General features: G+C 40.0%; 1 protein-coding gene across 2 annotated transcripts in view; it reads right to left on the reverse strand.

Annotated features, from left to right (window-relative positions):
- Positions 1-20687, reverse strand: part of SDK1 (sidekick cell adhesion molecule 1) — a 728283-nt gene that overhangs the window by 102717 nt on the left and 604879 nt on the right. For both annotated transcript variants that reach the window (XM_029576917.1, XM_029576918.1), the window contains exons 23-27: positions 20057-20166; positions 10332-10482; positions 9010-9247; positions 901-1016; positions 480-666 (exon numbers count right to left, since the gene is read on the reverse strand). In XM_029576917.1, the coding sequence (XP_029432777.1) occupies positions 480-666; positions 901-1016; positions 9010-9247; positions 10332-10482; positions 20057-20166 (802 nt within the window). The remainder of the gene's footprint in view (positions 1-479; positions 667-900; positions 1017-9009; positions 9248-10331; positions 10483-20056; positions 20167-20687) is intronic.

A 20687-nucleotide genomic window follows, 5' to 3' on the forward strand; every position in this document is an offset into this window, starting at 1 on the left:
TTAAGCTTGTCGCTTGGATACACTTTTACAGCGAATATCTGCTGTTGCATAATCTGTAATGGAATGGGGATCTGAGCGTTCAGCAGACTTGGCTCAAAGTTGAGGTTATGTTTGCAGAAAGATTCAGCTCGCTGTATATTCTTTCATTGCTGAAACAGCAATTAGGCTACAATGTTCCAGTAACTGAAAGGATTCGCTACCAAAAACAACTTGGCATTAACACCATGCCAGGCACTTGTGATAGCCTAAGTACTAATGTTTCTACTTGCCATACTTTCTGAGTGAAGCACTTACCTTGCAGTTACTATAATGCATGATAAATCATGGCTTTTGGAAAGGATAATGTGTAGAACTAGATAATTAGAACCAATGGCCTAAAGAAGGAGAGTGTGCATTTCACCACCATGAAAATACTAAGAGGATTTGCGGGAGGCCATTCAAGAAGACGAACTGCCCTGCAAAGTCACACTACAGCTTACCGTCATCCTTAGTTCTCTTGAAAATTGGAGAACTGGGAACCCCATCCCCAATCCGTGTAAATGCCAACACGCTGATCTCATAAATCACATATTTCCTTAAGTCTGCCAGCAGGACTGACAGAGTTTGGTTCCCTCTTACGATGTGGCTGCTAGGCTCCAAATTCAGGTCTTTTTCTCTGTGGAGGATCTGCAGAATAATGAAATGAGGGAATGAGAGACGAGCAGGAAGAGAACAGTCTTTCCGGTTCCCGTGCCTGAAGCTAGAAGATGACACAGATTATGGCAGACTGAAGCCTCAGAGCTTCTTTAAAGATGGACACACCAGCGAATAAATTGCTCCTGGTGTCTTTCCCCAATGTATAACAAACAGCAACACACCTAAAAATCATGGGTGAGAGGAGGAGAACCCCTCCTTGTGTACCTTGTAACCAAGAATGAGTCCATTTTGCTCTGGCTCTGGTAGAGATGCCCAAGTCAATAAAATCTGGGTGGAGCTCACTGCTTCGGCTGTAACATTCGCAGGGGAAGCAGATGGAACTGCAAATACAAAACACCACGATATTTAGGTTGCTTACCCACTGGGCACGAAGCGTGAGGCAGGTCTACTGTAACAAATCACACATTCACATTTTACATTTGAAAAACAAATTACAGTATAACACATCTTAGGATTCAGGCAGACACCAACTGTGCCCTAGCTTGAGAGAGATGAATTATGAATTAGTATGATCTGTGTCACACCACAGGATTGTGGCATCCAGTATTTGGTCTTTTTTAGGCTGCAGCCTCTAGTGCCAGAAAAAAAATTGCTAGGGTACTTAAAGAAAAAAAAATAAATCCCAGCTCGAGGTCGTGCACTATCCTCTAGATTCAAGTGCATTAGCTGTTGTAGCCTCGATACCTTTTTGATCAAACCCAGGTGTGAAGCAGGTAAGCTGTGAATCTGCAGGATGTGAATTTTTTTTTGAAAGAAAAGATGTTATTGTTATTTATTGACGTCACAGCAGTCTGCGGGATCATACTACCAATCTGATTTGAGAAACACGCCGGAAGTCCACTTTCCTTTCCCAGCTGGAAGGAAGCGGCGATATGACAACTTCCAACACAAGAGCAGTGGAAGCAAGGAACAGTGGCAGAGATGCTGCAAAAAATAATAAAACACTGCCTACCCCAGAAGGCTGTGAGGACGGAGCAGGCTCGGTGCTGTCTGAAACTATTTCACGGTTATCAGTTAGTGGGGGTGTGAGATGCAGCACATCCTAATGCTACAGCACAGCAGCTTGAAAATTTGATTTTTTTTCCCCTACACTGAAGGTTTTTTTTTTTTTTTCCAATCTTCTCTAAGATATATCCCCCCACAAGGATATAATTATGTTAAAGGAAAATAGATTGCCAGGAGCCAAGAATGTCTTTGGACGTCTGCCATAGCTGTTTATCTGTAGATCTTCACACAGTGCTACTCCCACATGAATCACTTCTTCCCAGACAAGAGGGTTAAACAACTGAATAAGGACATCAAAGCTTCCTCCCATCTTCTGCTGCTCACACTTTTTTTTTTCACGAGCGTATATTTCCTTGTTTAAAAAGAAAAAAAAATCTTTTTGCTCTTTGGTACAAAGTCTTATTTTTTTTTTGTTAGCAGATTTTACAAGCAGGAAAGCTGGGCACTGCGGAGCAGATGCAAGGGGCTGCTGATTTCTCACATTGCTTGCTTTTCGGTGCAAGACTAAAGGTCTCCACTAGGGGGAGTCAAAGATCAACCAGCTGGCTTCCAAGGCCTTTCCAAAAAAATGTCTTCTCCTGGCAGGTGGCGCTATAGAAGGCAGAGCCTCTCGCCAGGGCAGGAAAACACTTGAAATCTAAACCTGACACTGCTCAGCGCAGCTGACATTATAGCATTACCTATTGACTGGCGTAGGGGGAATGGAAGAGAACAGGTCAAAATTCTACCAGGTGTGGTCTGTTTCATGAGCAAAATTTATATTGCAGGTAAAAATGTGAAATGAATTCCTCTGCTAGTACATGTCCATTCCTGAGATTCTTGCTTCATGGGATTTTCTACTTGACAGAAAGAATGTGTTGGCCACTGTATCTTAAGAAGTGACTTAAAAAAAAAAAATTGAGTGGATATGACTGTCTCCTTGTGACAAGTACTATTCCCGGGTGACAGTGCTAAGAATTAAGATTAGAAAGAGTTGACTATGAGCTAAGATGAAGACAAATAAATGAACTGATAAAAAATGACCTTAGTTCTGTCCAAGGTGTTGTACTGTAGCCGCGTTGTTAAGCTCTATTGTGTTCTTCCTTTAAACAAGGTGTGAAATTACCGAGAATGAATCACTGCCTACAGTAACACTCTAGCGCACACCAGTTTGAAAGGGTTGAATTGTTATGGCATATTCTTGTCAGATAATAAATTGCTGTAGTAGTTTCTTTTATTAGGTATTGTAAAAGTGAGAGACACTTGTCGGCCTAAAACAAGTCCCAGAATATGTCATGTTTTAAATATGAGGGTGACGAGGCTGGCCCAGTGACAGTACAGAGCGCTACTATGCATAGGATTTGGTTTTGCTTCCTGGCTCAGGTCTTTTCACTGGATTGACTAAGGGTAAGGATACTGCAGCAGCAGCAGCGTTCACAGCCCCTGGGGGGGGAGAGAGGCATAGCCATTGTGAAAACACAATATCCAGTGGCCTGATATATGGCCCATGGTCGCCAAGCTTTGAGGGAAGGGAGTCCTGTACATAGCCCTGACTGAGGACAGTGACAACTAAGTGAGCTGGAAAGGAATATATAATAGGGGAAGAATTCTTGAATGCCTGTAGGATATTTGGTGAAGCCAGTAAATATTAACCAACTTTTATTATGCACATCAGCACCCACCTAGATGGGAGCTGCATAGCCAGAAAGATAAAAGACAGGGAAAGGAACAATGAGAGTGTCTGGCACGGAACCTGAACACTCTGTACAGCTAAAATGTCTCCTGTTGCATGCATAACAGTGATTGCGAATATAGGCTCATGGTGGCAGATCTCAGCTTCAGTTCCGATTGAGCTGGAAGCCCAAAGACACCGGAGGAAACTACAGTGAGGGTGATCACTCTTAGAATTACTTGAAATACTCAATGATTTTGCACTTACATCCCTAAATATAATATACTCCCATTACTGTTCTTCAAATGGGTGTTTAACATTTCTCACGTCTAGGGCTCGATTTCCCAAAGCTTTTTTTTCTCATTCCGTGTCTACGGGGGAATAAAGCTCAGTGCCCACGCGCGTATCCCTCATTCTGTCACAGCGGCAGTGATGTTCTGCCTCATCTCAGTTGTGTGCAATCCCTGGTTAGCTTCAGCACAGAGAAGCTATGAAAAGCGGCAGACAGATCCTCCCTTGTCAAGGATGATAATGGAAGGCTATGGGACATTCAGATGTTTTAATACCAGCTCCTAAAACAGTGTCTGCCTTTCTGCATCTGGATGATCCTCTCCTTTCCTGCTCCTTATAAAGCAAAGGGAAACAGCTGTTATTCTGAAACAGATTTTAGGTTGATAGCAACCATTTAATTACAATGTTTTCACTTTTTTTCCCCCTCAAACTGACCAAAAAAAAAGCTGACAATGTATTATATTTTATTACCACACTGAGAAGTGTGCATGAAACTGAGTTTATAGCAAAAAATATACAGAATGTAATCACACCTAGCAATCGCTCTTCGTATTTGTGTGTATATCTATGTGAAAAGACATGACTGCAAAATGAGGCAATTTTACTGTTTTCTGCCCATTTTCAGCCAGATACCTTTAGTTTTTCAGAAAGTGCAATTAAAAGAGCACTAAACCATGGTTACCTGACTTGGATTTCAACAACACTATCTGATGCAATTTCAAATGGTGCTAAATTACATATCCCTAAAACAAAAATACTGCAGCACAAATAGTGCAGTTTTGTGTGGTTGGTGTTACTTGCTCTTTAGTTTTTGGGACCTGGAAGCATCTACATTTAGAAGGTCCTAACTCTGCCATGATGCAGTAACTCCTACTCTGTTGAACTGAGAGTACAATAAGACAGTAACTTTCACACTGGCATGTGGGCGCATGCACCCAGATATATGTCCATTATATAACTTGCGCACGTTATAAGCCTGGCCATGCGCACTCCCCTCAGTTACCCCGGATCCTTTAAACCTGTTAAAAATGGCTGGGTTTTTTTTTTTAACACCTCCTCCATAGCAGAAGTAAACTTACACAGTACTGGACCTGGGGGCACGCCCAGGTGCTTAAGTATTTACGCGTCCATCTCTTGGCCCCATAAGGGAAGGATCACGCTCACCCAAGCCACGCCCCTTTTTGGAATCAAGATGAGATGTGCGTGTTGCGGGAAATATTGTCATTGTAATTGTTGAAATGTGAACCGAAGTGATTAGTAACATTGTTACCTGAACTGCGGTATATAAAACTGTTAAATAAAATAAATAAATAAATAAGAACATAAGAAATTGCCATGCTGGGTCAGACCAAGGGTCCATCAAGCCCAGCATCCTGTTTCCAACAGAGGCCAAACCAGGCCACAAGAACCTGGCAATTACCCAAACACTAAGAAGATTTAAGCGGTAGAAGCATCATTTGTGTGCACCTACGCACGTTCACTTAAAATTTGGTGCATATGTGCACCTGGCCAGGCTATTTTATAACACACGTGCTTTTGCGTGCATATGTTCTAAAATGGCCGCATCCCTGGGTGCGGGCCGGCGAACACATGCCAATGTTCACCCATGCGCCGGTTTGAAAGTTAAAGCCATAGAGAGCATTTACATGTGTAAGACCCAGTTTTAAGTGTCAATGCTTTTGAAAATTATCTCCATAGAGTACTTTCTTTTTTTAGTAGGCAACAGCAATCCCAAAAAACATCAAACGATTTTCACACTTTTAAGGCAGATACTATTAGTAGAATGGTCGCAGAAAGCAAATTTCAAGACGACACTGAAGCTCAGACATAACAGGATAGGCCAACGGGGTCCATATTTTGCTAGGAGAGATGGATCCAGTCCTGGGTTTTTGCCCTATTACATGTACAAAGTGCGAATCTGATTCCCTACTGAATGACCACTGTGCGCTGCGGGGTAGAAATCAGGACTGGAACATTCTGCCCTGAGAAAATGGAGCCAGCTGGCAACTCCAGACACAAATCGTTAAGAAAAAATGAAAGATTTAAAAAAAAAAACCAAAAAAAAAAACGAATAGGGAGGAAACTGGAGCTAAGGCTGTCACGCAATCCTGGTTTCAGTCCTGTCCTATCTACAGAGATTTCTTTCGGCTAGAGATGTACTTTGTTTTTTACTTTTTTTTTTTTTTTAACTTGAAATTAGAGATGTTGCCTATTCTTAAGTATTGATTTTCTGCACAGATTAAAATGTCTGCTGATTCTTATTGGAACACCTTGTGTCTTTACCATGCCTTTAATTGTCATCTATTAACAGCAGCCATATTGCTGTTTAACTTTCGACAAATAAATTCTTTGATGCCAGTTAAAATCCGTTAGAAACACTTTATTGCTATTTAATTAACTTGCAACAACAAAAACTCATCATCTCTAGCTACTCTAGAACAATTCTGACAATGGCCTTTAATCCGTAACCTGCTATGAGGGGCTTGGCTGGCCCTCAGGCAGACTGTGGTATATTATTCTGTGCTGGAGGCGAGATGCAGATGAATACCCACCAGTGCTACAAGAACACTTCTGTCAGCTGAGAAAACAGCCGGATTACAACCAGCATTTCAGATAACGTTTTTGCTTCATTAGAAGCAGGTGAATTCTTATAGTAGCTCCTAACCTTTGTTCCCGATGTACCAAGAGGTAATGACTGTGCCATACCTACAAATTCCAAACAAGCTAACAAGCGCCTCATTCTGTCTGGATTGCACTAAAGTGTTTGACACCGAACCACATGAGAGGCTGCTTTTCAATTTGTGGAAGATGAGGTTTAGCAATGCCATTTGTGATTGCATTCTAATTACAGGAATGAACGAGTGGGGCCCCCGGTGGGGCTGGTGGTTATTTAATATCTTACGGAACGATCCAGAAGAGGAAGAGCACTATTAGTGCTCCCTTTGCAGGTGACGACAAACGTTCACACTGTATACAAAAACCGATTATAGGATTTTAGAGCAAGATGTAAACACTACAAGAAATGGCAGATGAGATCTAATGTATTTATTTATTTAAAACTCTTCTATACCGACATTCAAGTAAATATCACATCGGTTTACACAGAACTGGGGAAACCATTATCCCAAGAAATGCGAAGATACATAAAACGTAAGGGAACTGAACTAGGAGAGAAGGCAGGAATAGCAGAGACAAGTGCCCGGAAAGCAATGGTAACAAAAATATACAATTGTGTATGAATTATAACAATATATGACTATTATTTACAGTATGTATCGTAGCGCAGTGGCTTGTAATACAGTGGTACCCATAGAAGGATGTGGGCAAACGTGGGGAAATGCGCCTAAAGGGCAGATTTCAGAAACTATTTACTCGGGTAAACTTGCTTTTGAAAATTGCCCATGCTCTATACGGGTCTGGTTTAAAAGTGCACACATTGTTTTCCCGCAGACAAAGCAGGAGCGAGTGCCCACTCCCCGCCCCTTTTTGCTAACTTTTTCCTTGTGAGCAGCTTTTCCCTGGCCCTAAGCACAGAGTATTATTTACAACCCTTAAGTGTAAGTTTTAAACGAGGAGATTTAAATTTCATGGTATGGTGTTGATGTTGTGAGACAGGGAAAGATATTGTATCCTGTGTTGTAACGATGGCTTTTATGATTAGAAATACTGACTGTAGAAGATTTTAATTTATTTTTTAATATCTGTAATTAGTATTTCAGTTCACAATATGTATGAAAATATTTTTTATCTGTTATAATCCGCTTTAGAATTACATTTGTTGTGAAAAGCGGAATAGAAATTTTAAAATTAAATTTAAAATCATTTTACTTGTGTTAAGAACTGATCTCCCTCAGTGTGGCTGCACGATATCCCACAAAGCTCCAATGAGAGTAGGCTGTGCTCCTGGCATGGGTTCAGATTGGAAAGAAAAGGAAAAGTATGCATGTGGGTAGCATTTTCAAACCTTCGCACATACTTTTCTGGCAAAAATTGTACCTGCAGGAAAAGCAGGTGCAGGTAACAGTGCAACGCTTTGCACCTGTGGTAAGTTTCAAAACAAAAGCATGCACGTAGTTTCACTTTGAAAATTGGTGCCTGGGGATAAAAAGTAAGCATGGTCTTTCACCTGCTGAGCACTGTTTGAAAATTGCTCCCAAAGTGAAAATGATTGCCATATTTGGAGCATCTGATGGGTTGCCATGCACAGGTCCCCATCTACTAGAGGAATACCCACAAATTTGGATTTTAGATTTCATTACTTGCCTCTTCAAATCCAGGTTAGAAAAAAGATGCAAAAATGGACTATTATAACAACTGATGAGGGTACAAGGGGCTGTGCATGCTGTGGGATCATCTAAATTGTGGCTATTTTCTTTAGACAAAAAGGCTAATCGAAAGGGATTTTATGATACGGTACAAATATATCAATGCTTCATTTGGGGATTTTGCTTATTTTAAACACTGGAAACAAATAATAAAGGGGGAAACCCTCTAAGGCTAAGGGGAAACAGAGTTTATCTCCTTCAGAGAAAGTGCTTCTTTATTTAAAGAATGGGTGCAATGTATATTCTAAAATATCCGTGCAAATGTTGCATAAAATATAAAAATGCTTCATATATTTTCTATTTTCCTGAGCAGTTGGAGAAATTCTTAAAAAAGCATTCAATAGAGTTAATAACTTCCTCTCCTGTGTTGGAAGGCTAGTATGAGTAGTCTGCAGTTGGATCTGATATAATAAAGGTCTCCTGTACAGGATCCGGTAATTTCATAAATGCTAAAGATTATTCCTGAGGTTGAGTTAGGATCTCTCCCCAGTATTGTGGACTTTAAAGCAGATTGAATAAGAAAGAGTAGTTTATGTGTTATTGTGTTATATTTGTTTATTTGAAAACTGCTATCTACACAAGATGTTTCTTGATGTATTTTTGAAAATTGATAAATAAAATAAATAAAAAAAAAGAATGATAAAATTGCAGAACAGTTTGCCGGTGGAGGCTACATCATACCATAGTTGCAATATTTGGATTTAGCAGATTTAATTACTCGCCTTTCGAAATCCAAACTCAAGTCAAATTACAAATCAGTAGAGTTGTAAGCTCCTACCTAAGAGGGCTTGCAGTCTATCAGCGTAATTTTCAAAGGAAAATGTAAATGTAACACACTATTGTAGCAATTTTCAAAAGCCCATTTACGCAGGTAAAATCTATCGACAATTCAAGAGCATATGTTGTAATGATTTTCAAATAAATGATGACACTTGATGAATCAAAGCATTCTGCCTCCCTTAGTCAATGAGATTAATCAGAAGGTGAAAAACAAAGAAACATTTTTCTTTATAGACACCAAGATGCTATTCTTTTCCTTACCCGATTCCCTCGTGCGACCTTTAACTGGCTCGCTCCAAGGACCTGGTCCGATGGCGTTGAATGCTTGGATTTGCAGTTCATACTCCACCCACTCCTCCAGCTCCTCTAAGGTGTATTCTCTTTCCAGCCGGTCACTTATCACCTGTGTCCATGATGGACCCTGCAGATCTGCTCGCCAGTATTTAATCCTGTAGCCCACTGATTCAGGGTTGCCATTGTACTGTGAATCAGGAAGAGGCTGGCAAACGAACAGCAACATATGAGTACTAGTGAATAGACAGCATGTCAGTACTTCACAGAGCAGCTAAAACAAACGGGCATGTCTGCTTGCTTAGTGGGTTTTCTTGTCTCTAACAACCTTTTGAGTCATTTTTGTGTTCTGGTTTATATATCTTCATTATGTTGTGAGCTGTCCTGGCATGACTTCTTGTAGAGAACTTTTTTTTTCTATTACTTCTTATGTATTGAATAAACATAATACATTATTTACCTTGCTTGTTCCTCATTTTATATTCTGCTCAACCCAATGGTAGTAGGGTTGATGGATGTTTTGATAAACTTTGAAATCTTTTTCAAAATTACATTCTTTTATCTAGAGGGTGGATCCCTGTGCCTTATACAAGGGAATATCATAAACCCTTTTTTTTACAAACTGTAGTTTATTTCTCTTAATGGCTGACCTTCATTTAAGTTTCTGCAGTGCCAGCATTCCCTATCCATACTTTGTCTGACAAAAGCGGTTAAAGAATGATGCACTCCATAATAGCCTCTCCCTCTGGAGGTACAGGAAATCTCCATCACATGCCTGACCTCCATCACACGAAGAAACAGCTCGTTGGGCCAAACCTCCAACTGTCGTTAATAGCTATACGCGTGGTCCTCTCTATAGGCATTCCAATATCCACAGAGGATATTTCTCAGTAACTGCACAGGATGCTTCTCAAAGGTTACATAAGTAGACTGGCCCAGCTCTGTTCTCACGGCGTGCTACTATGAACCCCAGGAAGAATTTGTCATAGCCATATACAAAGCAAAATCAGTCCCCGACTGGTCAAAGCAGAGGTCAGATCTGTCTGGCCAATTATGTAAGAAATCAAGAGGTATCTTTCCTAGGAAAAAAATTAAAGCTTTTTAAGGAGAGCCAAGTAGTTCACAAGAAAAAAAAATGTCTTTGATTTGGAAAATAGTTTGTTGTAGCCCATACCAATACTGTGAAAATCAAGTGAATAAAAAAAATGACAACAAATTCAGTGGAACTTTAGAGATGAGTCCTGTTTCACTGGTCATTTTCTGTTCGTCTGCTCTTTAGAGAACAAACTTACCACCCAGCGGATCCATAGGCTCGTTTCACTAGCAGTGCGCATGGTCACACTTCCCGGTGCAAGGTCCGGAGGAGCCTGAAGCGTCTGGATCACACGAGATGGCTCGCTGAAAGGGCTTGCACCTACAATATTTGCTTGTTTCAGCCGGAACCTGCAAGCACACATTAGAGAGAGTGTGCACAGGCTCGCAAGCATTAGGTTCAATTCAATGACTATGAACCAAAAAGGAAGAGGGAGCAAAGAGAGAACAGAAAGGTGACTGGGAATGTACATTATGGGGCGGGTTCTTTTTACTCGCGACCTTTGCAATAACTTTCAAAGAGAACTTTCTCTTTCAACACTCTTGAGGCCACAAAATACACACGGCCACTCGTACCTGCTTTTTGTTCAGGTAGAATTTTGCATATTTTATAAAATACCTGCCTCATGTTTAATTCTGGGTTATTAGGTGCGCATTGTTACAATTAAATATATGTGTATTTTTTGAAAGTGGAAAGAGAAGGTATGTGTGTTTATTAAAAATATACATGCATACTATACAAGCATACATTTAGGGCAGAAATGCACAGCATTTCATGAACTGTGTTTATAAAATGCTAGCATAAATCTCCGTGTGCCCACTTATGCACACACATGATGTTGGGCTGAATAGTAAGACTCAACACCCAGGAAAAGGACACTGGGGTCATTGTGGACAGCATCTTGACATTTTCAGGTCAGTGTGCGGTGGCAGCAGCCAAAAAAGCACACAGAATGTTAGGAATTATTTGGAAAGGAATATAAAACAATACTGGGAATATATTAATAATTCCTCTGTATCCATCCATGGTGGGAGCACACCTTGAGTATTGTGTGCAGTTCTGGTCACCACACCTCAGACAAGATATAGCAGAAGTAGAGAAAGTTCTAGAAGGGCAACAAAAATGATTATGGGAGTGGACTGGCTCCCTTACGAAGGGAGGCTAACCAGGATAGGGCTCTTCAACTTTGAGATGAGTAGAGGGGATATGACCGAGGTCTATAAAATTCTCTGTGGAATGAAACAGGTTATTAGACAGTGGTTATTTACACTATCAAATAATACTTGAATATAGGGGACACTCGCTGAAATAAATTTAACAAAATATTTTTTCAGTCAACGCACAATTAACTATGGAACTTGTTGCCAGAAAATGTGGTTAAAGTTAGCAGTATAACTGAGTTTAAAGAAGGTTTGAACCTGTTTCTGGAGGACAAATCCATAAATTACTAGCTCAACAGACTTTGCTTTCTCCACCTCTGATTTCTTGGGGAGAACAGCATGAAGCAGATTTTCATATTGAGATTTGCCAGGTTCTTCCAGGCTACCCGCACAAGCCGTCAGTGACGGGATGCTGGGCTCAGTGGACCATTACCATTTAGCCCTACTCTCTGTTTTCTACCTTTCAACCAGTTGGCAGTCCACAATAGGACACTGCCACCTATCCCATGACTTTCTAATTTCCTAAGAAGTCCCTCATGAGAGACTTTGTCAAATGCTTTCTAGAAATCCAGATATGCTATATCAACTGGTTCACCTTTATCCACATGTTAATTTTCACCTTAAAAAAATGTAGCAAATTTGTGAGGCAAGACTTCCCTTGGCTAAATCCATGTTGGCTTTGTCCCATTAAACAATTCTTATCTACATGTTCAGCAATTTTGTTCTTTATGATGATTTCTACCACTTTGCCTGGCACAGATGTCAGAGTTACTGGTCTGTAGTTTTGTGGATCACCCCTTGATCCATTTTTAAAAATTGGTGTTTTGTTGGCAACCTTTCAGTCTTCAGGTACCATAGATAATGTTATTGATACTTTACAACTTTCCAATAGCAGGTCCGCAATTTAATTTCTCAGTTCTTTCAGCACTCTAGAATGTATACCATCTAGTCTGGGTGATTTGCTACTCTTTATTTTGTCACTTTGCCCTAGTACATCTTCCAGATTCACTGAGATTTGTTTCAGGTCTTCTGAATCATCACCTTTGATTATCATTTCTAGCATGGGTATATCTCTTACATCTTCCTCAGTGAATACTGAAGCAAAGAATTAATTTAGTCTCTCTGCTATGGCTTTGTCATCCCTAAGGGCCCCTTTTACCCCTTGATCATCTAATGGCCCAACTGACTCCCTCGCAGGCTTTTTACCTCGAATGTACCTGAAAAGTTTTAATTATGAGTTTTTGCTTCCATGGCAAGCTTCTTTTCAAATTATTTCTTTGCCTTCCTTATCAATGCTTTGCATCTGACTTTCCAGTACTTATGCTGTTTCCTGTTTTCTTCATTTGGATCCCTTTTTCATTTCTTGAAAGATGTTCTTTTAGATATTATAGCCTCTCTCAACTCACCTTTCAACTATGCTGGCAGTCATTTCACCTTTTTTCCACCTTTTCTAAATGTGTGGAATACATCTGTTCTGGGCTTCCAAGATGGTATTTTTAAACATCATCATGCCTGAGCTAAACTCTTAGAGGCTAATTTTCAAAAGGAGTTACATGCGTAAATGTAGCTACTATTGTAGCAATTTTCAAAAGCCATTTACTTAAGTAAAGTGCACTTATGTGAGTAAATCCTATAGACAAGTCAATGGCATATATTGTAGCAATTTTCAAAAACCCACTTACTCAAGTAAAGTGAATTTACCCCAGTAAACCTGTTTTTTACCCGAGTAAATGCTTTTTAAAATCAGGCCCTTAACCTTTGCAGTTGCTCCTTTTAGTTTTTTCCTAACCATTTTCCTCATTTTATCATAGTCACCTTTTGTCACAGTAGATTTCTTTTTTGTGCTCCTTCCAGTTATTAAGTCAAATTTGATAATATTGTGATCACTATTGCCAAGTGGCTCCAACACTGTTACCGCTCGCACCAAATTCTATGTTCCACTAAGGACTAAATCTAAAATAGTTTCCCCTCTTGTTGGTTCTTGTACCAGCTGCTCCATGAAACAGTCATTTATTTCATCTAGGAACTTTTCTTTCCTATAATGTCCTGATGTAACATTCACCCAGTCAGTACTGGGGTAATTGAAGTCACCCATTATTACCATGCTGTTGATTTTATTAGCTTCTCTAATTTCTTTCAGCATTTCATTGTCTTTTAGTTCATTCAGGTCAGATGGACAGCAATACACCTCCATTACTATTTTATTCCCTTTTTCACCTGGAATTTCTATCTATAAAGATTCAACATTGCATTTTGTTTCCTGCTGAACGTTTATCGTGCTTGACCCAATGCTCTCTCTAACATATAGTGCCACCCCTCCACCAATTTGATTCATCCTATCATTTTGATATAATTTGTAGCCTGGTATCACAGTGTCCCATTGGTTATCCTCCTTCTACCAGGTCTCTGAGACGCCAATTATATCCTCCTCTTCATCCAGTGCTTTACACTCTAACTCTCCCATCTTGTTTTTTAGATTTCTAGCATTTGTATATAGACATTTCAAAGTATGCTTCTTGTTTGTATTAACAACCTGCTCATCAGCTGACAAGGAATCTTTCTGTAGTTTACTTAAAGGCACCTGGTTCCCTTTGGCATTTACTGCAACCTCTCTACTGGGATGCCCTATTTTCCCTGTTCTCTTAGTATCCTTCAAAGGTATATCATTCTGAACCATACACTTCTGAGCAACTGCTGGCTTTCCCCCATCATCTAGTTTAAAAGCTGCACTATATCCTTTTTAAATATTAATGCCAGCAGCCTGGTTCCACTATGGTTAAGGTGGAGTCCATCCTTTCAGAAAAGGACACCCTTCCCCAATATGAAGTCCAGTTCCTAACAAATCTAAAACCTTCTTCCTTGCACCATCGTCTCATCCATGCATTGAGACATTGGAGCTCTGCCTGCCTCTGGGGTCCTGCACGTAGAATGGGGAGCATTTCTGAGAATGCTACCCTGGAGGTTCTGGATTTCATCTTTCTACTTAAAACCCTAAATTTGTTTTCCAAAACCTCCCTCCTGCACTTTCCTATGACATTGATATCCACATATACCAAGACAGCCAGGTCCTCCCCAGCATTATCTAAAATCCTATCTATTTGATATGTGATATCCACCACCTTTGAACCAGGCAGGCAAGTTACCAAGCGATCCTCAAGTCCACCAGCTACCCAACTATCAACCTTCCTAATAATTGAATCACAGCCATCCTAACCCTTCCCTCCTGGGCATGTGCTTCTGGAAACCTATCCTCGGTGTGAGAGGATACTACATCAGCTTGAGGGTAGGTCCTAGTTACAGGATTGCTTCCTGTCTCATCAAGCTAATGTTCTCCTCCAGGTGACCTTTCTCCTCCAAAGCATCACAGGGGCTACCAGATTGGAGATGGGACTTCTCTACTATGTCCCTGAAGATCTCCTCTATATACCTCTCTGTCTGCCTCAGCTCCTCCAGGTCTGCCACTCTAGCCTCCAGAGATTGGACTCATTCTCTGAGGGCTTGGAGCTTTTTGCACTTAGTGCACACATATGACCTCTTGCCAGCTGGGAGATAATCATACATGTGGCACTCAGTGCAAGAGACTGTAAAGTCTCCCTCTCACTGCTGGACTACTTCCTGCATCATAATTTTGTTGATCTGTTATCGATTTCAATTATCAAAGGGAGCAGGGATGTAAAGCTAACCTAAAATACTTTTAGCCTATGGATTTATTTTATGTGGCTGGCAATGACCCTGAAAACACTACAGTTAATCTGCCTACATCTTCCTAGTTACCCAACTTATTAACTTTTGTTTTGAATTAGAACTGTGGAAACAGGTAATTGCATCAGCGCGCATATCTACTAAAATCCCTCCCTTACAATCGAGGCAGCATTTGCACGCGGCAGTATAAAGTCAGGTGCACAAGTACATGCATACGGCTGACTTTATAACAGATGCATGTATAGGCGCACATACGCGCGTATGTTATAAAATCGCTGGATCCATGTGTGCAAGCCGGTAAACGAGTGTACATGTACTTGGATCTTAAAATTCACCTCTTAGAGCCTTACTTACAAAACATTTCCCCCATAGATACAGAATGGAAGAAAACCTGTAGTAAATCAAACCCTTAGATTGCAAGCTATTTGGGGAGAGGAAAATACCCACTGTACCTGAATGCAGCTCGCCTTGAACTAACAATGAAAACGCGTGAGCTGAAATCTAAAAATAAAAACATTCTTGGACAATTCATTACATCTCATTGTTTATACTGCAGAAGCCTCATATGATATTAAAGTGTATTAGCCCATTAATGAACATGGCAGTGTTTCCTTGGACTCAAGCACGCTGGCTGAATGGAATTATTCCCCTCTCTTGGCAACTGATCACGCAGCATGACTGCTGCCAACTACATGAGCAACGTGCTGACTCAGCATTGTTAAAACTGTGGCCGGTGGACTTTTACTTCTTACAATAGAGAAGGCCAAGTTAAGTCTCTAGATTGGGGCTATTAAACAAATGCCCCTCTTTAGTTTCTTTGCACCTTTCAGGCTCAGCAGTTTATAGCTTTTATCGTGTCAGTTAATGAACAGGTCTTTCAATTTGAAGAAATTACAGTACGTCACACTGCTTCTCAGTCTGTCTAATACTTCTTCTAACTGGCATTCTGGGTTAGTTGTGCATAGCTGGCATACAGGAATGAGGCGCACAGCTGGCATCCAAGCCTGGTTTGCTCACCGCTGGCAGCACAAATGAGTTGCCCACAGCTGGTTCCTTTAGATAGATGCATATACCTGACTCCCCAAGACAGATGGCCACAGCAGGCTAGCCAGGCTTGTAAAAACACTGCTCACACATAAGGCCAGGCAGCCATTTTTATGAATGAACCTTCACAGCTTTCATCCTACAGCATTTGCAACTTTGAAAAACATGCACTTCAAAAATTTTCACGGCAGGCACAGAATGGGAAAAACCCTTTGGTACATAAGGCCCAAAGTTAGCTTAAAATTCAGCTGAGAATGGTCACACTTAATCCTCTCTACACTTTGCTATATTGCATTATATTTGGAATTTTTATAGAAAAAAAACCCACTGCTGACAAAAATTTAACTTTTATGAAAAAAAAAAGTATTTTAATCATTTGCAATGGGGACACATCAAGAAAAAAATCAACAAAACTTGTGTCTGCATTCGTAAGAATTTTGTGGTAAAGTTATCTGGAGTGTTTATGATCCCTATGAAACAGAAACACAGTTTTGTTGGGTCTGTATGGAAAACATTTGGTGTATTATGGGGGTAATTTTATAACTGCTTGCATTTTCAAAAGTAAAGTAGGTGTGCACTTTACCTGTGAAACTTATCCCACCAAATCTGCCCACACACATATATACTTGCTAATATGTGAGTGCATTTTTTTAAAAGGAAAAATGTGGGCCTAAGTGCAAACTCCACCCCACCCCCTGTCCCCGGGAATGCCTCTGCCGACTGCAGGTAAAATTATATGCACACAGGACATATGCGTGTAACATTACCTATATATAGGTCAGGCAATTTTAAAAAGGCTAATTTCCATGGGTAAAGCCCTTTTACTTCCAGAAATAGCTTTTAAAATTGTTCTGTAAAGGGGTAATTTTATAATAGTCTGAGTAAACTTTCCTAAGTTACACCAATATTCAAAGCAAACATAACACATGTAAGTTCACTTTGAAATTATCCTGCAAAAATTTCCCACAGAATGTTAGATCTGCAAATTTGTGCAGGGAAATGCGCATACTTTTCAAAATCAAAAAGAATGTGTGTAAATGCAAAACCATGCTCAGATTCCAGCCCCTGACACTTCTCCTCAATGTGCTTAAAATTACACACATACAGGGTCTGTGCGATTTATGTGCGTATCAGCCAATTTTCAAACGAGCCAATTCTGCCATTAAAGCACTGTTGCACCATAAGAACATAAGGGTCCATCAAACCCAGCATCCTATTTCCAAAAGTGGCCAATCCAGGCTATAAGTACCTGGCAAGTACCCAAACACGAAGTAGATCCCATGCTACTGATGCCAGTAATAGCAATGGCTATTCTCTAAGTCAACTTGATTAATAGCAGTTAATGGACTTCTTCTCCAAAAACGTATCAAAACCTTTTTTAAACCCAGCTGCATTAACCACATCCTCTGGCAACAAATTCCAGGGCCTAATTGTGCGTTGAGTGAAAAAGAATTTTCTCCGATTAGTTTTAAATGTGCTACTTGCTAACTTCATGGAGTGACCCATAATCCTTCTATTATCCGAAAGAGTAAATAACCGATTCACATCTACCCGTTCTAGACCACTCATGATTTTAAATGCCTCTATCATATCCTCCCTCAGCCGTCTCTTCTCCAAGCTGAACAACCCTAACCTCTTTAGTCTTTCCTCATAGAGGAGCTGTTCCATCCCCTTTATCATTTTGGTCGCCCTTCTCTGTACCTTCTCCACCCACAGATGTCCATTTGAAAATTATTTATTTCAAAATATATCTGAAGCAGGAAACCTGTGAGGGAGTTGCTTGGACTGTTAGACGATTGAGGGGTTAAAGGGCACTTATAGAAGATAATACCATTGTGGAAAGACTAAATGAATTCTTTGCTTCAGTGTTTTCTGAAGAGGATGTTGAAGAGAAACCTGTATTCATCTGTGATGATTCACAAAAACAAACAAACCATGGTGAAGCTGGAAGATTGACAAACTAAAGGGTAGCAAATCACCCAGTCCAAAATGTATACATTTCAGAGTTCTGAAAGAACTAAAAAATGAAATTGTGAATCTATTACTAGTAATTTATAACCCATCATTAAAATCATCTATTGTACCCACAGATTGGAAGGTGGCCAATGTAAAGCAAATATTTAAAAAGGGCTCCATGGCTGATCTGGGGAACTATAGACTGGTGAATCTGAATTCAGTGTTGGGAAAAATCATGAAAACTATTCTAAAGAACAAAATCACAGAACATTTAATGGGACATAGCCAGCATGCATTTACACAAGGGAAATCTTGCCTCACTAATCTGCTACATTTTTTTTAAAGGGGTTATTGTTGTGAAGTTGGACCCTTGAGCCGAGACAAGGTTGACGCAATCTGCAGAGACTTGATGGATTCTCAGTCTGACCCAGTATGGCAATTCTTAAGTTCTTACGAATGACTGACAATCAATGCAGCTCTTTCAGCCAATGTGTAATATGCTCCCTATGAGCAGTATTGGTAATCAAACGAGCTGAGGAATTCTGGCGTATTTGAAGTGCTCAGAGGTCACTTTTTGGAAGACCCATATATAATGCAATACAAGAATCCATTGTACTCAAAGCTATGGACTGTACTACAGAATAAAAGTCACTCACAGGTAAAAATATATTTCAACTTGTGCAGAAGCCTCAGTTTGTAAAAGGATGAGTTTAAAAAAGGATTAGTTTAAAAAAGCATGAATTTGAGATTTCAAAGACAGTTGAGAATCAAGCAACACATCTAAATCATGGACCCCAGCAGTGAATGACAATTCAATATCTCTATTCTGAAGAGATGGAAGAGCCTTGACAAGCACAGACTGACGAATTTAAAGTATTGTTGTCTTCTGTTCATTAAGAACAAGTCCATGCTGTGCCATCCAACTGTACACTTTCTGAAGACAAACAGAAAGACTATTTAATACCATAACAAGACATCCACCCATAGACAAAAATGAGCTGTATATCATCAGCATATATATAGTTATTTCCTACCAAGAGAAGGAAGAACAGCTCCCAAAGAGTGAGATAAACAATATATAATACTGATGAGAGAGCCAAACCCTGCGGAACACCCACAGAGATGGTTCTCCATTCTCCAATATGAACAGCTACCACCAGATCTCACCTGCTGCTTATGGTTACTTCAATGATATTGAATCCACCACAGTACCATGTCACCTACACCCATGAAGCACAAACAATTCAAATGATGCTGATTATTAACAGCATCAAAAGCAGAGGAAACATCAAGAAGTACCAACAGCATAACTCCTTCTGGGTCTAGCTCCCATAATAGTGAGTCCAGTAGAGAGATCAATAAAGTCACTTGTTGTGACTACGATGGAAGCCACACAAAAATGCATCCAAAATTTCTTTTAAATATCTTCCCCATCAAAGGGAGATTCAAAAGCAGGTGATAACTTGTCGACTCGGTTACTACCAAAGACAGCTTTTTCAAAACAGGGTGAACAGCAGCCTTCTTGAGAGGATCTGGAAAAATAGCCTGAGCAAAGAATAAGTTACTTTTTTCGAGGATTTAAGTAAAAGTAGTCTGTAAACCCTGCACAATCCATAAAATGCCCTTATTGTGTGTGCCCACCAGATAAGCTTCATTAGCAAAGCTTCCTCCTGGGAATGAAATATCTTTCTTGGAACATAAGATACCAATTTGTCTCTAAGATAAGATTGTCCCAACCCACTCAAATTCTTAAATACTAAACATAACAGCTTAAATTTTGCCCTCCACATGACAGGAAGTCAAATTACTTTCCTCTTAGATTAATGATATATTTTTTAGTATTGTCCTGAATTATCCCCATAGCTATATATGTGGATATCCATTGTAAATATTTTGTATTTTCATAAATGTTTGTTACACTTTTACAAGGTGCATTTTTCTTATAAAGTATATTTTAATTTAGAAGTGTTTAATGCTGCTGCAAAGTGCATCGAAAACACAAGAGTAAAAAAGCTGCATTTTGCTATAATTTAGAAACCCATTTGCTTAGATGTTACTTTACCTGTAATGAGTGTATGGAGTGAGATTTGGGATCTCCAGCATCTGGGCCTCAGCATTATTCTCCACCTCATACAGACTTACCCACTCCTCTTCATCTCCTACAGCTCCAACCTAGGGAGGAAAAAAACAACAGGACATTATACATACACACGCCTTAATAGGATAATGCTCAATCTTTCCAGCACAACACTATTTTTAAATTATTAAAGGAAATATTCCCTGGAAAAAGAAAGATATGTACAAGGAAATACGGTATCATGTGGAAGAAGCCATGCAAAAAAAAAAAAAAAGGCAATGCAAAAAAAAAAAAAGGCGGGGCAATAGTGTGCAGCCGGCCGCATCACGGCGGTGCATTTTCGCCTGACGTGCTTGGGCTGCACCATACACTATCGCCCCCATAGCGCTACTGAAAAAGGTGGTGTTATTTCCGGCTCTACTGCGGCAATAATGTCTAAAACATTATCACCCGCAGCGCTACCGGAAAGAACATTTTTCTAACCACGCCCAAACCCCTCCCCTTTCCCCTCATTTAAATGCTATCATTGCGATGCAGTAGTTATTGCGTGCGTTAGGGCGTTATCACAAGCAGCAAAAGATCTCAAGCAGCAAAAGATCTCAAAAGATCTCAAGCA

This window comes from Rhinatrema bivittatum, chromosome 14 (assembly GCF_901001135.1).
Source record: "Rhinatrema bivittatum chromosome 14, aRhiBiv1.1, whole genome shotgun sequence".
Taxonomy (NCBI): domain Eukaryota; kingdom Metazoa; phylum Chordata; class Amphibia; order Gymnophiona; family Rhinatrematidae; genus Rhinatrema; species Rhinatrema bivittatum.